Source organism: Squalius cephalus, assembly GCF_949319135.1.
Source record: "Squalius cephalus genome assembly, chromosome: 6".
NCBI classification, from domain to species: domain Eukaryota; kingdom Metazoa; phylum Chordata; class Actinopteri; order Cypriniformes; family Leuciscidae; genus Squalius; species Squalius cephalus.
In genome coordinates this window covers 5004278-5025302 of record NC_137127.1, presented here as the reverse complement: position 1 = coordinate 5025302, position 21025 = coordinate 5004278, and the positions used below count along the sequence as shown (strand labels likewise).

Here is a 21025-nt window from a genome sequence, read left to right as displayed (position 1 = left end):
CATATGTTTTTTTTGTGTGTGTGTGTGCGCTAAAAACTTAATTAACATGAGTGAACCTCAAGGAAAATATTAAAATAAAATAAAAATCCATGTCATGACCCTTTTAAACTTCAGGAGCAAAGTTTAACGTTGGTAGGTTTGATTAATTTAGTGTAAACTGTCAATTGCAATGAATCATTTCACATGTTTATAAATGAAAATGATTAAATCATATATTTTGGAGTTCATAAAAATAATGTGAATAACATTTGTATAAACAGTGCAGTTTGGGGTCAGTAATATTTTTTTTTAAATGTTTTTAACAATAGAAAAATACAGTAAATACAGCAACATTGTAAATGATAATATTACATTTAAAAGAAAAACTATATATTTTAAAATGTACGTTTTTCCTGTGATGCAAAGCTGAATTTTCAGCATCATTACTCTAGTTTCAGTGTCACATGATCTTTCAGAAATCATTCTTATACGCAGATTTGCTGCTCAAGAAACATTTATTATGTTAAAAACATAACATGATACTTTTTTTTTTCAGGATTCTTTGATGTATAGAAAGTTAAAAAGAACAGCATTTATTTAAAAAAAGAAATATTTTGCAACAATATCTGTATACTGTCACTTTTAATCTTCTTGAATACCAGCAGTCTATTAAGTCTTTTTTCATAATGCTTTCCGCAGAGCGGTGTGTGACAGGTTTCAGCCGTTGAAGAAGTTGTTGTAGTATAATAGTATGTTGTAGTTAATGCTTGGTTTTCTGTGTGGCTGTGGGATCTCAGACCCTCCTCTGCCCTGAAAGAGCCTCTGAACTATCTGCCAGTCAGCAATGGAGGGGAATGTGAGAATGACAGGTGCACTCGCCTAAAATAGCAATGCTGAGGAGTGGGGGAAGGCCCAGGGCAGAGAGAGAGAGAGAGAGAGAGAGAGAGAGAGAGAGAGAGTAAAGATGGATGAAATTGGAAGGTATCAGCAAAACATGTTTAGGGCCAAGAGGACTGCAGTACTGTTTCAAGTGAAGTTAATGTGTTTACGCCGAAATATATATATATATATATATATATATATATATATATATATATATATATATATATATATATATATATATATATATATATATATATATATATATATATATAAATATTAAAGCATGAAAAAGGTGCATTTGTAAGTGTGGGCGTTTGAGAGAGACTCTTAAGTTTCTTGTCAGGTAGAGTAATAACCAGAGTGGCCTCATAAAATATTTGGACACTGAAGTCATAGTTTAAAATGTATGAATGTGACCAGTATGCCACTGAATGTGATGAAACATCAAACCAAATGGCATTTATTTTAAAGAAAGATGCTTAAAAAATGAAAAGTATTTATGCTGTTCAAAATGAAAGCCCTATCCGGACGGTAATTGTTTCTCATGTGGACGTCTGTAAAAATACATTTGAATGGCACCTCAGTGATAAAACTCAGATGGATCAAAATGATTATCAGATTATCTCTCAAAATGATGTACAGTATGTCATTTTAAAAATGTGGAAATTAGCAGAAATAAGTTAATGCATCCTCGTATTTACACGAGGTCAACATAACGCTGCTTGGTTTATATTCCTAATCTATATAATTGTACATAATACATATTTTAAAATTGTATTGCATACCTGTTGCTGCCATAACATTGACACATTTTATGCTTTTCCTCTCTTTCTCCTTTTTGTTCTTAACAGCAATGATGAAATATTGTTCTTTGTAAATACTCTCCAGCATTTCAATAAAAAATTGTCTTTAAAATGCAAATTACCATGAATTGTAACAGTTGTCGTACGGTGCTCAACAGTGGTCAAAAAGGATTTAAACAGAGAGTTTTGAATTGATCTCTTCTTGTAAACTGAGAGATCAGCAATTAAATCACCACACAATCTTGGTTTTCATCGAAAAAACATATAATTCGGCCGGGGATTTTTAGGCGAGTGGTGGGAGAAAAACACAGACATTTTGTATTCAAATACCGTACATCCCTATGAGAAACAATAACTATCCTAATATGGCTGAACACAAAGTATTTAGCTTCTTTCTGTTGACAAATGTTAGTGGATCTTTAAAGGTCTTTTTATACATCCAGTAAAGATCACCTCGACATCAGTCGGTTGAAAGTAATAGCAGTAAAAAGTGAAATTACTCAGTAGAAAAAAATATTTATAGATGCCATTTGGTTTGATATTTTACTATTACATTTTTAAGTGTCCAAATACTTTTTGAGGCAACTGTATGCTACTACTTTGTATATCTGCTCATTTTCCTCTTTGAAGACAGTCTACCTATGAATACAGATATTAAAAATCTTCGTACAGTGGCTCATTTGCAGATCATTTCTGTCAGCTTGCTTGTTTCTAGTGCGTATGTAGCTGTCAAAATGCTGCCAGTCGTTAAAAAGCAGTGAAGTAGGACACTGACAACCGTTTTGTCGTTCTCTTCACCTGCTGTGGTCCTGTCTTCATGGTAAGTGATATCATGCGCACACGTTCCTCTGATGCTAGAAAATATATGCCACTCTTGAAAGCTGTCTTATTTCTGGAGCTGTTGGAATGAAGAGTTAGTAGGTGCTGCACGGAGCCAGCAAACACATTTCTTGTTGCTTGTCCTCTTTTTCCGTTCAGGATATCATTGGATTTTGGTTTACTTGCTAAAAAAAGAAAGAAAGAATGGTAGAAATAACAACTCTTTTCACTCAGGTTTCCCCCAAAAAAACTAAACTGGACAAACTATAGTCTCTTTAAAGATTGTTTTGGACTATGATATTATGTCTATGTCCTACAGAATACACACACACACACACACATATATATACAGTATATATATATATATATATATATATATTTGAACATAATGTTTGCTTAATTACTGTTAACTCATAGTCCTGTCAAACTGATTAATTGCGATTAATCACATCTAACACAAAAGTTTGTAATTATATAATATGTGTGTGTATATGTTTATGTATATATATATATATATGTATATATATGTATATATGTATATATACGTATGTAATGATATATTACACACGTACACACATAATGATATATAATTTTATGTTAGATGTCATTAATCGCGATTAATCGATTTGACAGCACTAAAATATTTACAGGTAATTGTACTCCTACTGTCATTAATTACATAATTATTGATAAGTTTTGGTTGCAAAATATCTCAAAAAGGTCTCAAATGGTAGTGTTTTTGTCGAAACAATGAAGTCAGTGTTAGTCAATGTGAATATCTGCATGAGGGTGATTAAATTATGACAGAATACTTTTTTTTTTGCATAAACTATGCCTTTAATGACTACTGAATGACGTCATCGGGGGGGTTCATAGAGCGCTACGGGGATGATGTATTTTTGTAGGCCTGCATCACCCTCGACAAAAACACAATAAGATTTTTCCATTGGCTTTTGGATTATTGCGGACAATAGGGTCTGTGACTAACAAAAGTTTATAATCCTTACACGTTTTGTTCATCATGATAATCTTCACAAATTGAATCCAAAATACAATCACTATTAGAAAAAAAGCCACACCATAGTTGCATGGCTTCAACTAAGCTTCCCACAACTCTTTATTTAAAAAAACAAACATTTTCCCTGAAAGTTTGAGCCATTGAAAAACCCATTGAATTCGGGACAATGGAAATGGAAGTGCTAAAATTCTCTTTCCAGCTTTTGGCCTACAAAAATACACCATCCTTGCCATATATATATATATATATATATATATATATATATATATATATAAACATAGATGCCTCATTAGTGTCTGTTCTATGGACTGCTATATATAAGCCGTCCGCCATAGACCATGAGAGCGAGTTCGCTGCATCTGCAACCTAGTGTGTATGAATATCTATATCTGCAATAGACATTAGCAGATGATTTTCACAGCATTTAGTTTATTATTAGTGTGATAATTCTGCATATGGATATTGCATATTGAGTTATACGTAAAAACACGAATCAAGCACATTCTCGCCTCTGAAAGGTTATCCCATTTCGTCTAAGTTGACTGCCATTGGCTGCTCAATGCAGGGACATTTTCTATGAAAATTAATTGTTTTGTTAGTGTGAGTGATGAACAGTGTCAAGTTAACTGTTTTGTCGAATGGAATCTTTATGATCGTTGCAGGACTCTATATGTATTATGAGCAACTTCCGACAGGAAAGCAATAAACACCAGAGTGCCTGCATGACTACAGGCTGCCCACCTATAGAGGAAGTGACATTTTGTATTGGGAAACCGTTGCAGGGGGTCCCGCGTGTAAAGAGTGATGTGCCTTTATGGTCCAGGTTAGTCGGGACAGACAAAGGCATTTTAAAAGGGAAAGTCTTTAATGCACCAGCCCCTCCTTCTCCTTCCTATCGACTCCGGTTAATCCACCCACACCATCCCTCCATCTGTCAGTGTCAGCGCTCAGTGAAGGCCAGAGTCACAATGAGGGGATCTGGCTTGAAGAGGTCTTGATCAGCACACTGGAGGAGAAGGGGAATCCCCACACCGAGTCTAATAATAACCCTGTTGTGTGTTTTGATGGAGCGCTCTGCATTTACTCTTTCCCTCCTGAAGTTGTTGCATTATTATGTTTATACGTGCTTGATCGGTGGTTTTTTAGGTTTGTTGCAGCGCATTTTGTTTCTTGTGTCACTTTATAATGAAGGCTAGTCTCTGTCAATGTGAAGCCATAGTTTTGCAGCCACAACATGAACGAATCTAAATTAAAATTAGGTTTTTTTTTGTTTCGTTTATAAAACCGATTGTAGTCCTGGATGCTGATTGGTTACTACAGTGTTCCAGTGATGATCAAGTACTGATACTTAATATTGTTCGGACAATAATATTAGAGGAGCAGAACTAACTGTTGTCCAGTATAATAAAAACTACAATGCAAAACATCTGTTTACATACACCAGCATTCAAAAACATGGGGTTGGTAAGATTTATTTAGTGTTTTTGAAATAAGTCTCTTTAATTAAGAACAGTAAAAACGGTATTAATATTGTGAATTTTTGAACAACTGTATTATTTCATAGTAAACATACTAATAAGTAAACATTAAATAATATTATATATATTGTTTATATATATATATATATATATATATATATATATATATATATAGTGATTCAAAGCTGAATTTTCATCATCATTACTCCAGTTTTTGTGTCACATTTCAGAAATCATTTTAATATGCTGATTTGCTGCTCAAGAAGCATTACTTCTTCTTATTTTTTATATATTTTTTATGAAACTGACACCATTCAAAAGTGTTGTGTTTCAAAATGTAGCCTTGAGCATTAGAAACTTCTTTCAAAAACATTAAAAAAATCACAATTATTCAAAAATTTGGCCAGTAATACAGGTATATGCTGAATGTATATATTACTTATCATGCATTTAAATATTTATAGGTAATTGAACTCCACTGTCACTGGAAATAACTGCATGATTTTATAATTATTGAAAAGTTTTAATTGCAAAATGTCACTAATGACATAACAAATTTTGAGAAAGCCACTCCAGTTTCAGTCATTTTGGGCTGCATCAATCTTAGATGTTCTGTGCAATCCTGGTGAGACTGCCTTGTACTATGTTCACTGGTCTCGTATTTCTGTTCCTATTGTTGAATTGCTACACAACATATCATTTTAATGAGAATGTCAATGTTGAGTGCAGTGTTCCTGAAGGGAGATGATATACACCGGTATAATGGGAAAACACATCAATAAGTAACCGCTTCGAATCATTTGGCTACCGTGGTCTTGCACAACTTTGTTCTCATCCAGTAACACCCCCCAGCTTCTCCTGACCCCACTGAGACCTTTGTGACACCAGTGGTGATCAAACACCTGCGCCTCTCGTTCTCTTTGACACCCACAGGTGCCACAGCACGTCTGTAAACACAGTTTGCTCATTTATGTCAGCTCACAGTCTATTAAACTCAACTGGTGGGTTGCAACTGAGGACCACTGCACTCAATATTTATTTATTTATTTGAATAGGGACAGATACAGTATACATAAGCTATGTTTCCATCCAAACTTGTGGATTTCCATCTCTTGTGTTCAAGAGAACAAATTCAACACTTCCTGGGAAACTGGTGCAAAATATCTGTATTAAAAATGGAAGTTGCTGCAATCAGGGAAGAAACTCTGGCTCTGTTTTCCTACATCATGACTTGCACCTCAGAGCGTCAGACCAAACACAATAAACTTCACGTTCTTTTGTGTTGAGATGCTGGTGTTTCTTAGGCATTTCTGAATGATCAAACCAACATTTGATTGGTCCGCTGGTGAGTTATCCAATCACATCCACTGTTGGAAGCAAAGTCATGTGAGTGTTTTGTTGTGCATCGAGGGATTTATCCGATTAATGTGTTTTCATCATAGTTTATGTGCATGTCCTCTTACTGGATAAAATATTTATCCACCTCAATTGAGCGATTCATTTTTTTAAATTTGCATTTACGCACATCTTGGCGTTTCCATCAAGCGTTTTTTATACAATATCCCAAAATGTGCATAAAAATAGGTGAACAGCCATCTAATGCAAGTATCAGCGTGTTTGTTGTTGTGAAAGCCATTATCTATATTTTATTATTAATAGTAGTATTTTATTGCATGCTAGATATACAATTGATATTCTTTTTTTTGCTATTGATATTTGAAATTCTAATTTTGATGCAAGGATGAATAATTCTAGATGGAAATATAATAATGTTGATTATTTTGTATTATTTTAATAAATAAAAAAAAAATTTTTAAATATATTATTAGAAATGGAATAACTATGTGAGTGTACAAATGTATTCATTATTTTTTGTGTCACAACAAAATGGAGCCTGTATTTGCATACTGTATATAAAATTGTTCCTTGTTTTTTAAATGTTTTTGCGAATGGGATTGTTTTTTCTTTATGTGAATGAACAGAATGTTCATCTGTTGGTGTGGATGCTAAATTATTATTGAGGGACGCCCACTGTGAAGATATTTATTGTTACACAGTTACAGTATATCTCTGCCCACTTCTTTAAAATAATTCCCTAAGAGTATTTAAGGTTGTCTTGCTGTGACTCTAGACCTAAGTATGGTTTGGCTGTAATTTTACACCTGTCTGAAGAGGCCGAAATAAGTCTGACATGTTGATAAGTCCCAGGTTTTTGGTTCGGTGTTCATCCAAGTTCCTCCCACACTCTTTGTTCACTGTAATCTGCATGAGCGCTGAAGCATTTAAGCAACACATTAGCGCTGATTGTTGGGGTCCTGTGGTGTAAAGTGTTCTGCATCTGTCAGATCCCAGCCTATTTATACAGGGATGAGCTAAGATCATGAGGCTCAGCACAGCAGCTTACCATGAGGCCGGCGTATCACACAGCAAAGTCTCAGAATACTTTAGTGCTCAGTACAGACATTATTAATGGTTCTTGTTCATTCATAAAAGATTTGTGTATGATTTTAGTCTTTCTCAAAAGCAGCATCATACTTATGGGGATGCTCAATACTGTATATTGGTAAAGTTGTTACATTGGTAGAGGTCACTATAGTATGTATTTTAAGGGGTCATGACATAAGAAATCAAATTGACCTTGATCTTTTGACATATAAGAGGTCTTTGTACCATTAAAACATCCTGCAAGCATTTATTTAATCAAGCTCCAAAAACAGCTTGTTTTGATATTGCAGGATCTGTGATGTAACGTGGGTAAATACATTTGCATATGACCGCCTCCAGAGCAAGACATTGATGAATAATTATACATCATCACACCATAGGCCCCGCCCACTGGCGTTCAGTCGCTTAACGTTTGGCATTTGCCTACACTGAATGTGAACGTCACGGTGTGTTCAGTTTCTGACACACTCCACACGCTTGAGTCTGTCGACAACAGGACAAATGATAGAGTGTAAGAACGTTTGCTTTGACATGTCCAGTTTAAACAGCTGGCTTGTGTCTCTTGAGCATTTAGTTTAGTAAATGAGGCACAGTGTAATGGAGAGTTCGCAAAGAAACTTTTGTTCTTATAAGATGAAGCAGCAACTGTATTGGATCTGACAGCAGCTGCATCACAAACCAGAAGTTAATCATTTCATGGCCATTTTATTTGGATAATGTTTTCAAAACACTGTTTCCTGTGCAATGACGTTAGCCAATCATAACAGTGATTTACTGACCAGCCTTAAAGGAGCCGAGCATTAAAAACGGATTATTTCAGACAGAGGGTCAGAATGAAGAGTGAAAATATTTTTTTATTCATCCATTATAATGTTGCAATACCTAAATTCACTTGTACAGTTCAAGATGATTGGTTTTAGTGTTTTTTAGTGATTTATTACAATGTATTTAGACAAAATAGCATATCAGTTATCAAATGAAGGCAATATACATTTGGGTGGCACGGTGTCTCAGTTGCCTCAAAGCAAGAAGGTCCCGAGCTGAGCCAGGATGACTCTCTGAACATGTTTGCACAAGTTTGCATGTTCTCTCCATGTGTGCTCGGGTTTCCTTTGAGCGCTCTGGCGTCCCCCACAATCCAAAGACATGCAGTTTAGGTAAATTGGAGAGTTTGCCCATAGATGTTTGAGTGTGTGAAAGCCCTGTGATGCTGGCCACCTTATACACACGATATCAGCCTTTTTGGATGGTTGCTTTTGTCTCTGGGTTCTGAATATGGTCCAGGAATGTGAGTCACCCAGAGTTTTGCTACATTAAAAATGCATTTACCTGTTAGTATCAGGGTTGTACTCTCTCTTTCTCTCTCTGTTACACACACACTTCCTACTTCCAACAACAAACTCAAGATATTAAACCGGGTTATCCTGCCCCATGATGATTACCTGGTACAATAAAAAACTAAATGTGACCTTTAACCTCCTATGAAAGTCGTTGTCAATATGATCTCTTTAACATCATATGAAACATCATATGGGATTTAAAAAGTAAGTCTGTATTATTGACCATATAAGTCATGAAGGCTTTAATACCAGCCTTATACTGAATCTTCTTCATCTTACACCTGGAGCTTTTTAAAGCATCTGTGCCCTACACTTGACAGAGGATAGACTGACCCCGTTTCCTCCGTGCAGGGGATTGTGGGACAGAATGTGCCTAACAAAAAAAAGACTCTTAAAATATATTGTATAGGAAGGAAGAAGATCATTTGTGAGGTTTGAGTGTTGACAAAAGTGCTGTTGCGGGAGAAAAAGACAGGCTTGGACACAGTGAAATAGGAAATGGAGAGAAAGATGGAGAACAAATGATGGAGAAAAGGAGGTTAGAGAGAGAGGAGAAGGGAGCGCGAGCTCATCATGAGTCAGTGAAGGGAACAGCTGGGAATGTTACGTGACAGGTGGAGAGTGTTTGGAAGCGGCTGTGTTTATTACTCTATTTACATGCCCTTGTGTGTATGTGTGTGTGTGTTTGTGTCTCACTAATCAGTGTGTTATCATTCAACATATTTGCACATCTAACTCTGAATAGGTATTTATTGCACTCCATTGTCACGAGTGATTGTCACCATTGCCACCTGGCTCTGTTCATCCTCACACTAATTCCTTGTGTTTATGTCTTCCTCTCTCACGACCCGCTCTGACTCACAGGAAGATCAAGTTGTGCTCCAGTGCACCGCGACTGTCCTGAAGGAGCAGATCAAACTATGCCTTTCCTGTGAGGGTTTCGGGAACCGCCTGTGCTTTCTAGAGACCACGTCAAATGCCCAGGTACGGTCGGCAAAAAGCCGTCAGGTGTTGATATTCTGAGCAGGAATGCCACTCCTCGTCACAAATATCCATATATTTTTGTCAGGTAAATAATAATAATAAAAAAAAAACTAATAAAGTAGAATAGTGGTTACTTATAATTACTGTATGCTCACTATATTTTAACTCTTAATTTTTTATTATTATTAAATATTTATATGCATTTTAATTCCTCATTACAAAACAGATTACAAAACACATTTTTCCTAGATCACTACAGTTATTTTTGTCAGGCAAATAATACTCAATACTTTTTATATTAAATGTATTACATTAATATTATTTAATCTTAAATTATAAAAAATTGTATTACAGTATTTTATTTATTTTATTACAGTATACAAACAGATTAGGCAATACTGTATATATTTTATATATATAATAAAATGAAAATATTAATACATTAAAATGCATTTAAAATGTAATATTTAATACAAATCTGTTTGGTATACTGTATATTTGTAATAAGGAATATTTGTAATAAGGAATTTAAATGAAAACACTCACACAAACTCATTTATTTTGCTGTTTAAACTGCAGCAATCAACATTTTTCATAACTAAACATTGTTTATAAAAATCCCATAAATTGGCATGTCATAATGCCAAATAAATAACCTTTTTTTTTTTGCTATTTTCAAAGCCATTAATCGTGGATGAGGCTAAACTTTTGTGTGTTTCTTCGTCTCCGTCTGCAGAATGTGCCGCCTGATCTGGCAATCTGTGCCTTTGTCCTTGAGCAGTCGCTGTCGGTGCGAGCCCTGCAGGAGATGCTGGCCAACACCGTGGAGATGAACGAGGTGAGAGTCTGCACAAAGGAGTGAGAGAGAGAGAGAAGGATGGAGAGGGGGAGAGCAGAGAGGGCCTAAAAGAGAAGGAATGATGAGAAAATACAGGGATAATTGAAAAAAAAAAATGGGTTGTTGAAATATTACTAAAATTACATTATGATTAACAAAACATGTTTGGTTTTTTACCATTTAAAAATGGTTTAAAAAAAAGGAAAGGAAAAATAAAAAAAGATCATTATTGCTAAATTTTTGCTAATGTAGCCTGTAGAGCTAATAAAGAAAATTTACACTTAAAATGTGGTTTTGAAATTTAAAGAAGTGGTAAACTAGTGATAAGAAAGACAGAGACAGGGAGAGGGGTGCTGAAGAATTTAACATAAAAGAATCTAATATTTGGTGTTAATATAGCTTAACGAGAGATTTATAAGCTATTCTTTTGTAGGCCGGTCATTTTTGACTCGTAACACCAAGGGCCCTATCTTGCACCCAGCGCAATTGACTTTGTACACCGTTTGTACATTTGTATCATTCCTATTTTGTACCCGACGCACAGCGGACTTTTCCCTCCACAGACACACGTCGGTAAATTTGGGAATGAACTTGCGCTCCCGGGGGGCGGTTCAGCGAAAAGAGGAGGCGTGTTCTGGCGCAAACGTTCCCTGGTGCTATTTTGCAGTTCCAGAAAACAATTCCACCACTGACCAGGAAAAACCTAGTCTAAAGTCAGTGGTGTGTTTTCAGTGGCGTGTTCATATGCTATTTTAAGGGCGCATGCTTGGCCATAATGTAGCGTGTGCACAACGCCATACACTTTGCTTCTCTCATCTACACAGACGCAGCAGTTGACATTTTTGCAAACCATACAAAATTACAAGGAAAAATATTCCACACAAGGGAAATCATTGTGGTGTCCATGAAGATGTGAAAAAATAGGCATAAATCTAGCTTATATTATACGCCTGTTTAACCGAAACTAATTTGGGTGGGTTTCTCCCGTCCCCATACAATGTCACTTCTCTGTGTTTTACGGTCCTGACGAGAACGTCGGTCTCCTCGGCTGTGAACCGCTCCTGGCAAATCCGCCGTTATAATAGCAATCCGCCATGGAACAAGCGTGCCTGCTCTTAAAGGGAATGTGAGATGATGCTCTGATTGGTTTATTTCACGTTACGCCCAAACCACACCTATGAGTAATGAAGCTACTTCAGACCAACACATTTTAGATTTGCGTCGGGCGCAAGAGTCATTTATCCCGCCGGTATAATAGCAACCGAGATCCGTCCACAAAGTTACTTGCGTTTCGCGTTTGATACTTGCGTTTCAGATCGTTAAAATAGGGCCCCAAGTGTGACATTGTGACATTTTGTACAAGATAAAAGCACTTCAAAACAAACTTCCTGGTTTGACATTAAATCACACTAGTGTGATTAACACTAAACATTTTTTTTTTTTAAATCCCCCGAAAAGTACAAAAATTGTCCAAAATCTTTTGGGAAATAGTTATAGCCTGTGTGAGCGAAGTCAGTAAGTTTTAGTAGAATATGATAACATTAACTAAAATTTTAGAAAAAAAAACAAATCCCATCCTCTTCTTAATTAGAATATTAATAATAGTGTAACTGTAACCATGGTATTGTGGCAGAAATAGTCGATATTCATTTCAGGGTTCGTACAACCTTTTGAGAGTGAAATTCCAGAACTTTTCAGGAACTTTCAAGTGCTTCACACAACTTTTTTCAGCGCTTAAAAGCTTTAAATGTGAATAATTGCGTTGCAGGTCGATTTAAGGTGTGCCCCCAAATGCTCTGCTTGTCCTCATGCCAACCCGTTTCATCATTACTCTTTCTTTCGTTTTATCTAAACCAGCCAATAAGAGTTGTATTTTACTGCTCTTAATTTTTAATCCATCTCTGTTTTTTTAATATTTTGAGTGCATGAGGTCATCAAAACAGTTTAATAGAGGTATTTCTGGCATTCGAGGGCAGATTTGTTAGTGTAACTTAATGTTTCATGTACTTTTTGTCTCTCTTCTGACCCTTCATCTCCTTTTCCTGCCAACTATAGGCAGTCGATTTGGATAAATGGGTATGTCTCATGTCTCATCGTATTCTTATTCCCTCAAACCTCAGCACCCTTCCTCTCCTCTGTTCCTAAATCTCCTACTCAGTGTCCGGTGTGGATGAAATAATGCTGTAGCTCCTCTTCTCTCCTAAACCTTTACTTCTGTCTGACCATTGACCGCTGTCACCTGTTCCTCACTTTGTCTGGTTTGGTTGGAGTTGAAATCCCATTTTGCTCTTCAAATGGCATTTCAAATGACACCTAGTCCGTGTGTATACGTGTGTACATTTGTAAGAAAGAGAGCAAGAAAGAGAGAGAGAGCATTCCAGTGTAAGATGAGCTCAGTGCCTCTGAATCCTATGATCCTAGGATATGATCTTTAGTCTACAGCCCACAGCACTAACACACAGTTCTGGCCAAAATGAAAGACTGCAGATTTCAAATACACATGCCTTGCCCCTGGCGTGTGACTGACAGACAGACAGACAGACAGACAGACAGACAGACTGATAGATAGATAGATAGATAGATAGATAGATAGGTAGATAGATAGATAGACATACAGATAGATAGATAGATAGTCATACAGATAGATAGACATACAGATAGATAGATAGATAGATAGATAGATAGATAGATAGATAGATGTTCGTTCTGAAACGTTTTAGTTCATCTAAAAATTGTACTACTTGTTTTTAGAGCATTCAGAGAACATTTAAAAGTAATATTCTTATAATGTTTGAAGAATGATAAAACGTTATTGACGTACGTATAACAAAGAAAAAAGTTTTTAAAGCATTTTGAAAACCTGTAGGTTTTGAACGGTCAGAGAACGTTTAGCACATTTAGTATAAACCTAACTGGTTTGCTTTTTCTGTGCAATTATGGTAACTGGAGCTTTTAAAGGGTAAGTTTACCCAAAATTGTAAAATTAATCCATATGAATTGAGTGGTTTAGTCCAAATTTACTTCGTAACACACAAATTAACCTCATTGGTCCTTGCTGAAGCTCAAACATGCTGCGTAACATGAGAATGAACCTCATTGGTTCTCGCATGTCAAGCGAACATACTTGAGCTTCCGTTTACCACAACTGATGTGTGAGTTGATGAATGTTTATATGCAAATAAAAGCCTAAATTCAATCTGTTCATCATGTAAAGCGATCGAGTCTCTTTAAAAAATTTGGACTAAACCGTTCAATATGGATTAGATTTACGATGTCTTCATGATCTTTCTGAAGAGTCAAAGTGGTAGTTGCGTAGCTGTCAATGGAGGGACAGAAAGCTCTCAGATTTCATCTAAAAGATCTTCATTTGTGTTCTGAAGATGAACGAAAGTCTTACGGGTTTGGAACGACATGAGGGCGAGTAATTACTGACTAATTACGAGTAATTACTAATTTTATCCTAATTGTATCCCTTTAAGCTTCAAAAGGGACTCAAAAGAGTTATCATAAAGTTGGACCTTTCATGACAAAGAGCTAGAAGTACATTATAAAAAAATTTGGAGCAACATTACCAACCTTATGTAATACATTAAAGTTGATTAGATTTTTCTTTATTTGGGAGAACGATCTGTTTAGGGTCTGCTGGGGTGTGCTTTCTCTCTCTCTCTCTCTCTCTTGCTTATGTATTCATTCTCATAAATACTATGAGATGGTAGCCAAAACTCACTAATAGCAACAATAATCGTGTTCTCTTGCTTTTAAACCTTACTGGATGTTGAGAAAAGGTAAGTGTTTGTTGTCCTCATGGCGACTGAATGTGAATCCACCTGGTTTGGTGTGACCTTTGACTCTTCTCTTCATTGGTTGTTTCTGTACTTATGTATGCTCTCCCCATGGTACTGTAACCATGGTAGATTGTGAACGGATGTGAAGAAATCATTGGTACTTTTTCATAACACTCTTTTTGTTTTCAATGTTCCTCTACTTTTGTCTCTCTGTTGTCTCCATGTGAAAACGGTGGATCTCTTCAGTTTCCTATGTAAAATGTTGCCATATACCATCCAACACAGGGTCAATCGACTTGTCTGATCCTCACAGCACTATTTATGAGTACAAAGAAGTTGTGTTAACTTCATGTTCTCTTTTGTTCCTCAATCTCAGTCATCTCAGGGAGGGGGACACCGGACGCTGCTGTATGGTCATGCCATCCTCCTGAGACACTACCACTCCAGCATGGTGAGCTATGACAGCATGACAGCTCTTTTTCACCATTTATGATGTTTAACGTGATGACGCTCATTTTGTTACCCTGAATCGCAGTATCTCAGCTGCCTGACGACGTCCCGTTCACTCACAGACAAGCTGGCCTTTGATGTGGGCCTGCAGGAGGACTCTACAGGTACACACGACGGACTCTTGACTCTTGATTTGAATCCCCACTGTTGGTCAAGAGCAATGGGTTGTTCTCATGTTGACTTATAAGGGCTGTTGGCGACACAGATTTAAATCTGTTCCTTTTTACTGTATTTAAAAAATAAAATACATTTAAAGTCTACCAAAACATTTTTTTTTCTCTGGTTGCATTTCTTTTCCTGAGCTGAACAATTGCTACTACTACTAAAAATAATTATTATTATTAAATTCAAGGATAAATTACAACTTCATGATGTGTAATTTATAATAAAACAGTGATTTTGTCTTGTTATCTATTGTTACACTTGTCAAGTCAAGTCAAGTCACCTTTATTTATATAGCGCTTTTTACAATACAGATTGTATCAAAGCAGCTTCACAGTGATAACATGAAAATAATACAACAAAGTTTGTTTCTAGAAGAAAATTGCATCATTGTCCACCAGGAACACGCTGACTTTTTGTGACTTTAGCTTATTCAGCGTATCCCCCAGAGTTAGATAAGTCCATACATACCCTTCTCATCTCTGTGCGTGCCGTAACCCTGTCTGCTAACCCACCGCTAGCCTAGCTTAGCACAAAGACTGGAGGTAAATGGCTCCAGCTAGCATACTGCTCCCGATAAGTGACAAAATAACGCCTACATTTTCCTATTTACATTGTGATTTGTATACAAATAACAAGGTCACATGAGACACAGCCGTCTTCTAACCGTATACATACTGGGAACTATATTCTCAGAAGGCGAAGCACTGCTACTTGGGTGGCGTGTTCCTTTAAGTAAGGCAGATCAATAATATTATTGAATATTAAATGTCCCCAACTAAGCAAGGCAACAGTGGCAAGGAACCAAAACTCCATCAGGACTTGTGACAGTAATATTTGTATGCATTTGTTTGTGTTATAGCAGTATTTGTAATATGTACTGTATGTTAGATTTGTTTTAACTGCACAGATTCTTTGTGTCTCTGTATGTTCAGGGGAAGCATGTTGGTGGACCATTCATCCTGCATCCAAACAGAGGTCAGAGGGTGAGAAGGTCCGAGTAGGAGACGACCTGATCCTGGTTAGTGTGTCATCAGAGAGATACCTGGTAAGACTTTCTAGAGCTGTATAAATATCAAACATGATTCTCTATGCAAGTTGACAGCTGGTATCTGTGATATCTTTTGCAGCATCTGTCATACGCCAGCGGGGATCTGATGGTAGACGCCTCCTTTATGCAGACCTTGTGGAACATGAATCCAGTCTGCTCGGGGTGTGAGCTGGCAGAGGGTCAGTGTTCAGCAAGATACAGAGAGCTCACAATCAAATCAAATATAATATCTGTAATTTGTAAAGGTAATTTAAATGACCGTGTTCTTGTCTTTGTATTTACCCTTTTCAGGATACTTAACTGGGGGTCATGTCTTAAGACTGTTTCATGGTCACATGGATGAGTGTCTGGCCATCTCAATGCCTGATCAGGGAGAGGAACAGCGCAAGTGAGTACAGTATATACTTACATATTAACATTCAAAAATTTGAAATCTGAAAAAGGGATTTGAAATGTCTTTGAAAGCATCAAGCAAGGCTGGATTTATTTGATCAAAAATACAGAAAAAACAGCAATATTGTGAAATATGATTAAATCAAATAATTGTGTTCTGTTTTATTATCATTTAACATGTCAATTAATTTCTGTGATGGTAAAGCAGTCATTCCTCTAGTCTTCAGTGTCACATGATCCTACAGAAATCATACTAATATGCTGATTTGGTGCTCAATAATTTCTTATATTTTTGTGGAAATCGTGATTATTATTTTTTTGCATTCTTTGATGAACAGAAAGGTTAGAAGAATAGCATTCAATTGAAATAGAAATCATTTGTAACATAATTTTCACACGCACATATATATATATATATATATATATAATTGTATATACAATTGATTATTTAAGCAGGCTGTTTTTGTTCCTGTTCCATGTAAATGACCTCTGCTCATGATTGACAAGCCTTTGCATACTGTGTATTTCACACCGAATGAATGCTTAATACAAGTGAGGATGATAATCTTAACGTGCTCATGATTGTAATCTCTCTAGGATTGCACAATATGAAGGAGGGGCGGTATGTAGTCAGGCCCGTTCATTGTGGAGACTTGAGCCTCTGAGAATCGGGTGAGACCATCTCACATCTCATAACTGTGACGATATATATGTTGCTATTTTTTGGCTTATACCTTTGTGTGTGATTTCTCTGCAGTTGGAGTGGTAGCCACATGAAGTGGGGTCAGGCCTTCCGCGTACGCCACATCACAACGGGTCGGTACCTGTGTCTGGACGAGGAGAAGGGTCTGATGGTTCTGGATCCAGAGAAAGCGAACACTAAACTGTCTGCCTTCTGTTTCCGTGCATCAAAGGTCCGTTTGAACTTATCTAAATACAAATATCTATTTTGCCAGTTTTACTTTATAATTGTTCAAGTCACGAACAGCCTGTGACACTGATATTTTAATTCCTTTCTATGTAAAGCATTTTGAATAACTGTTTTAATTTTCCTTGCTTGTATTTTGTGATTATTTTTATTCCTTTCTATGCAAAGCACTTTGAATTGCCATAGTGTATGAAATGTGCTATATAAATAAACTTGTCTTGCCTTGACTAATTGCATTTCTGTTCTCTCTCTGTTTTTCTCTTCCTGTCTACGTGTTTGTTCCCACTCTCCTCTGTTGTGTTTATTCCCGGAGAACAGGAGAAAGTGGAGGGGGAGAAGAAGAAGCGAGATGTGGAAGGAATGGGAGTTCCTGAGATCAAGTATGGCGAGTCCATGTGTTTCATGCAGCATCACTCCACAGGGCTGTGGCTCACGTACGCTGCTCTAGATGCTAAGGCGGCTCGTCTGGGAACCATGAAGAGAAGGGTATGAAGCTCGCTGAACCACAAACCACATGATACCCACTTATATACCTGATGTCAAGGCTTTCAACCTATTTATTATGATCTTACCTCTCTTTCTCTCAGGCCATACTACATCAAGAGGGCCATATGGATGATGCACTGACTTGCTCTCGCTCTCAAACAGAAGAGTCTCAGGCTGCTCGTATGATCTACAGCACAACGGGCCTTTTTACACAGTTCATCAAGTATGACTGTACTTCACACACACAATGACATATAATTAATTTATACTGTATATTATACGGTAACACTGAATATTGAGTAAAATTGTATTTTCAGTTTTTTTATGCTACGGGGCTGTTGAATGCTTGAATCTGATTGGTTGACAAGCGTTCTAAGGCGTGCAATTATTTTCAGGGAAACGCACGGCTAAAGGCAGGTCGCATTACAGTTCCAGATCACTTCGCCAAATGATTTCAGTTATTTTAAAGGTCCTTACAGCCTACACCATTAAAAGAATCAAAACCCACAACGACACTGACCAAGCAAATAAACATAGTGAACAAAAAATGATCAATTATTTACGTGTTTTTAGCCACAAAATGACACTTTATTATGTACAAACAGCACATCCTCTCTTTCGCCCGCTCTCTCTCACACTTAAACGCACACACACATACAGCACGGACACACACTCACTCAGAAACGTGTTATCAGCGCTGCTCTGACTATTTTGTCAGTAAAATAGTTTAGCAATTTAAAAGCTACATGACATTTCTCACTAGCGAGGTAGTAACTGCGCTGTTCTTGAAGCAGATAAACTCACAGTTTCGCTATTAGAAGAGACGCTGCTGCTGAACACTGTTGAGAAACACACAGACTCGGGTAATTCACATATGTGACCCTGGATCACAAAACCAGTCACATGTCGCACGGGTATATTTGTGGCAATAGCCAACAATACATTGTATGGGTTAAACATATCGATTTTTCTTTTATGCCAAAAATCATTAGGATATTAAGTAAAGATCATGTTCCATGAAGATATTTTGTAAATTTCCTACCGTAAATATATAAAACATTTATTTTTGTGAGTGAATGCAGCACAATCGTGAACATAAATGGACAACTTTAAAGGAGATTTTCTCAATGTTTAGATTTTTTTGCACCCTCAGATTCCAGATTTTCATATAGTTGTATCTCAGCCAAATATTGTCCTATTCTAACATACCAAACACCAATGGAAAGCTCATTTATTCAGCTTTCATGTGATGTATAAATAACTGACCCATGTGACTGGTTTTGTGGTCCAGTGTCACATATGCTTAATCTCTCTCTGTCTCTCTCTCTCTCACTGCATTAATAACTGCATTAGTCTACTATCAGTGGCTCAAGTCTCCGTTACTAGCTCTAAATTGACGTTTTGGAATTAGCATCTGAGGCTTGGGATGAGATGCGTAAAAAATATTTCTACACACAAGCATTTTTAAGGACAAAAACCTGACAAACGTCTAAAAACATCTTAACAATATCTTGAGGTGTGGTATCAGTAGTATAAGTGGAATAATTGACCATGAATTATTGACAAATATTTTTCTAATAATTCAACGACCCGTCGTCAATTATTCCTTGCATATGTAATTTTCCGTTTTTGGCACATAAAAAACGAGTATACTGACTAAAATGGAAAAAAAAGCTATATTTCTAATATTGACCTATTCAGGCTGATAATTCCAGAAATGTTCCGAGACAGTTGTCTTATATTCTCTGAATGTGCTTCATCCTCTCCTCTCTCTTCAATGTCAGAGGTCTGGACTCTCTGAGTGGGAAAAACAAATCTCCCGGTCCAGTGTCCCTGCCACTGGACGCAGTGATCCTGTCCCTGCAGGATCTGATCCATTACTTCCGGCCTCCAGAAGACGAGCTGGAACACGAGGAGAAACAGACCAAGCTGCGCTCTCTACGCAACCGACAAAACCTCTTCCAAGAAGAGGTCTGTGTATGTGTGTGTTTGTGCCTGTCTGTCTGAAAATCAGCCCTGATCCACATTCATTTAATCTTTCTTTTGTGATGCAGGGCATGATCACAATCGTGCTAGATTGCATCGACCGCCTGAATGTCTACAATACTGCTGCACACTTCTCTGAGTTTGCTGGAGAGGAAGCAGCCGAATCCTGGAAAGAGATTGTCAATCTGCTCTATGAACTGCTTGGTGAATAAATATACATTTAAATATAAATAAATAAAATATAAAAAATTCAGATTTTTAAATGTTTTTGAAATAAGTCTCGTATGCTTGCCAAGGCTGCATTTATCAAAAATACAGTAAAAAAAATCTAATTGTGAAATATAATTACAATTTAAAATAACTGTTTTCAATGATTTCTGAAGGATCATGTGATACTGAAGACTGGAGTAAGGATGCTGAAAATTCAGCTTTGCATCTCAGAAATAAGAATGAAAAAAAAAGAATAATTTTATTCAGCAAGGATGCACTATATTTATCAAAACTGACAGTAAAGACATTTATACTAGTGTTACAAAAGATATCTATATAAAATAAATGCTGTTCTTCTCAACTTCTGTACATCAGAGAATTCTGAAAAGAAGTATTACAGTTTCCACAAAAATATTAAGTAGAAAAAAATGTTTTAAACTGATATAATAATACGAATATTTATTAATGACTTGGCACCAATAATAATTGCGCAGCAATTCAGCATATTAGAAGGATTACTGAAGGATCATGTGACACTGAAAACTTTATCATCACAGGAATAAATTACATTTGAAAATATTACAATAAAAAAACATTCATTTTAAATTGTAACAATATTTCACGATGTTACTGTATTTTTTATCAAATAAATGCAGCCTTGGTGAGCATAAGAAACTTATTAAAAGATCTTAATTATTCCGAACCAGTAGTGTAAATATAAATAATTTGTGCATGCATCTGTAAATGTGTGTCTGTTTTTGCAGCGTCTCTGATCAGAGGAAACCGTTCTAACTGTGCTCTGTTTTGTGATAACCTGGACTGGTTGGTCAGTAAACTGGATCGTCTGGAAGCTTCTTCAGGTTTGTGCAAAATCTTCAACAAATGGCAGAAAATGAACACAACCTGTTTTGATGTCTTGCAACATCTT

At 36.5% G+C, this 21025-nt stretch overlaps 1 protein-coding gene across 4 annotated transcripts in view; it reads left to right on the top strand.

Moving 5' to 3' along the window:
• The window catches only part of ryr1b (ryanodine receptor 1b (skeletal)), a 120329-nt gene that overhangs the window by 15049 nt on the left and 84255 nt on the right, over positions 1–21025 (top strand). For all 4 annotated transcript variants that reach the window (XM_079873971.1, XM_079873970.1, XM_079873969.1 and 1 more), the window contains exons 2-15: positions 9629–9748; positions 10485–10586; positions 14748–14822; positions 14907–14985; positions 15979–16091; positions 16174–16273; positions 16386–16482; positions 17085–17159; positions 17245–17401; positions 17734–17901; positions 18003–18124; positions 19686–19872; positions 19956–20091; positions 20862–20957. In XM_079873971.1, the coding sequence (XP_079730097.1) occupies positions 9629–9748; positions 10485–10586; positions 14748–14822; positions 14907–14985; positions 15979–16091; positions 16174–16273; positions 16386–16482; positions 17085–17159; positions 17245–17401; positions 17734–17901; positions 18003–18124; positions 19686–19872; positions 19956–20091; positions 20862–20957 (1627 nt within the window). The remainder of the gene's footprint in view (positions 1–9628; positions 9749–10484; positions 10587–14747; positions 14823–14906; positions 14986–15978; positions 16092–16173; positions 16274–16385; positions 16483–17084; positions 17160–17244; positions 17402–17733; positions 17902–18002; positions 18125–19685; positions 19873–19955; positions 20092–20861; positions 20958–21025) is intronic.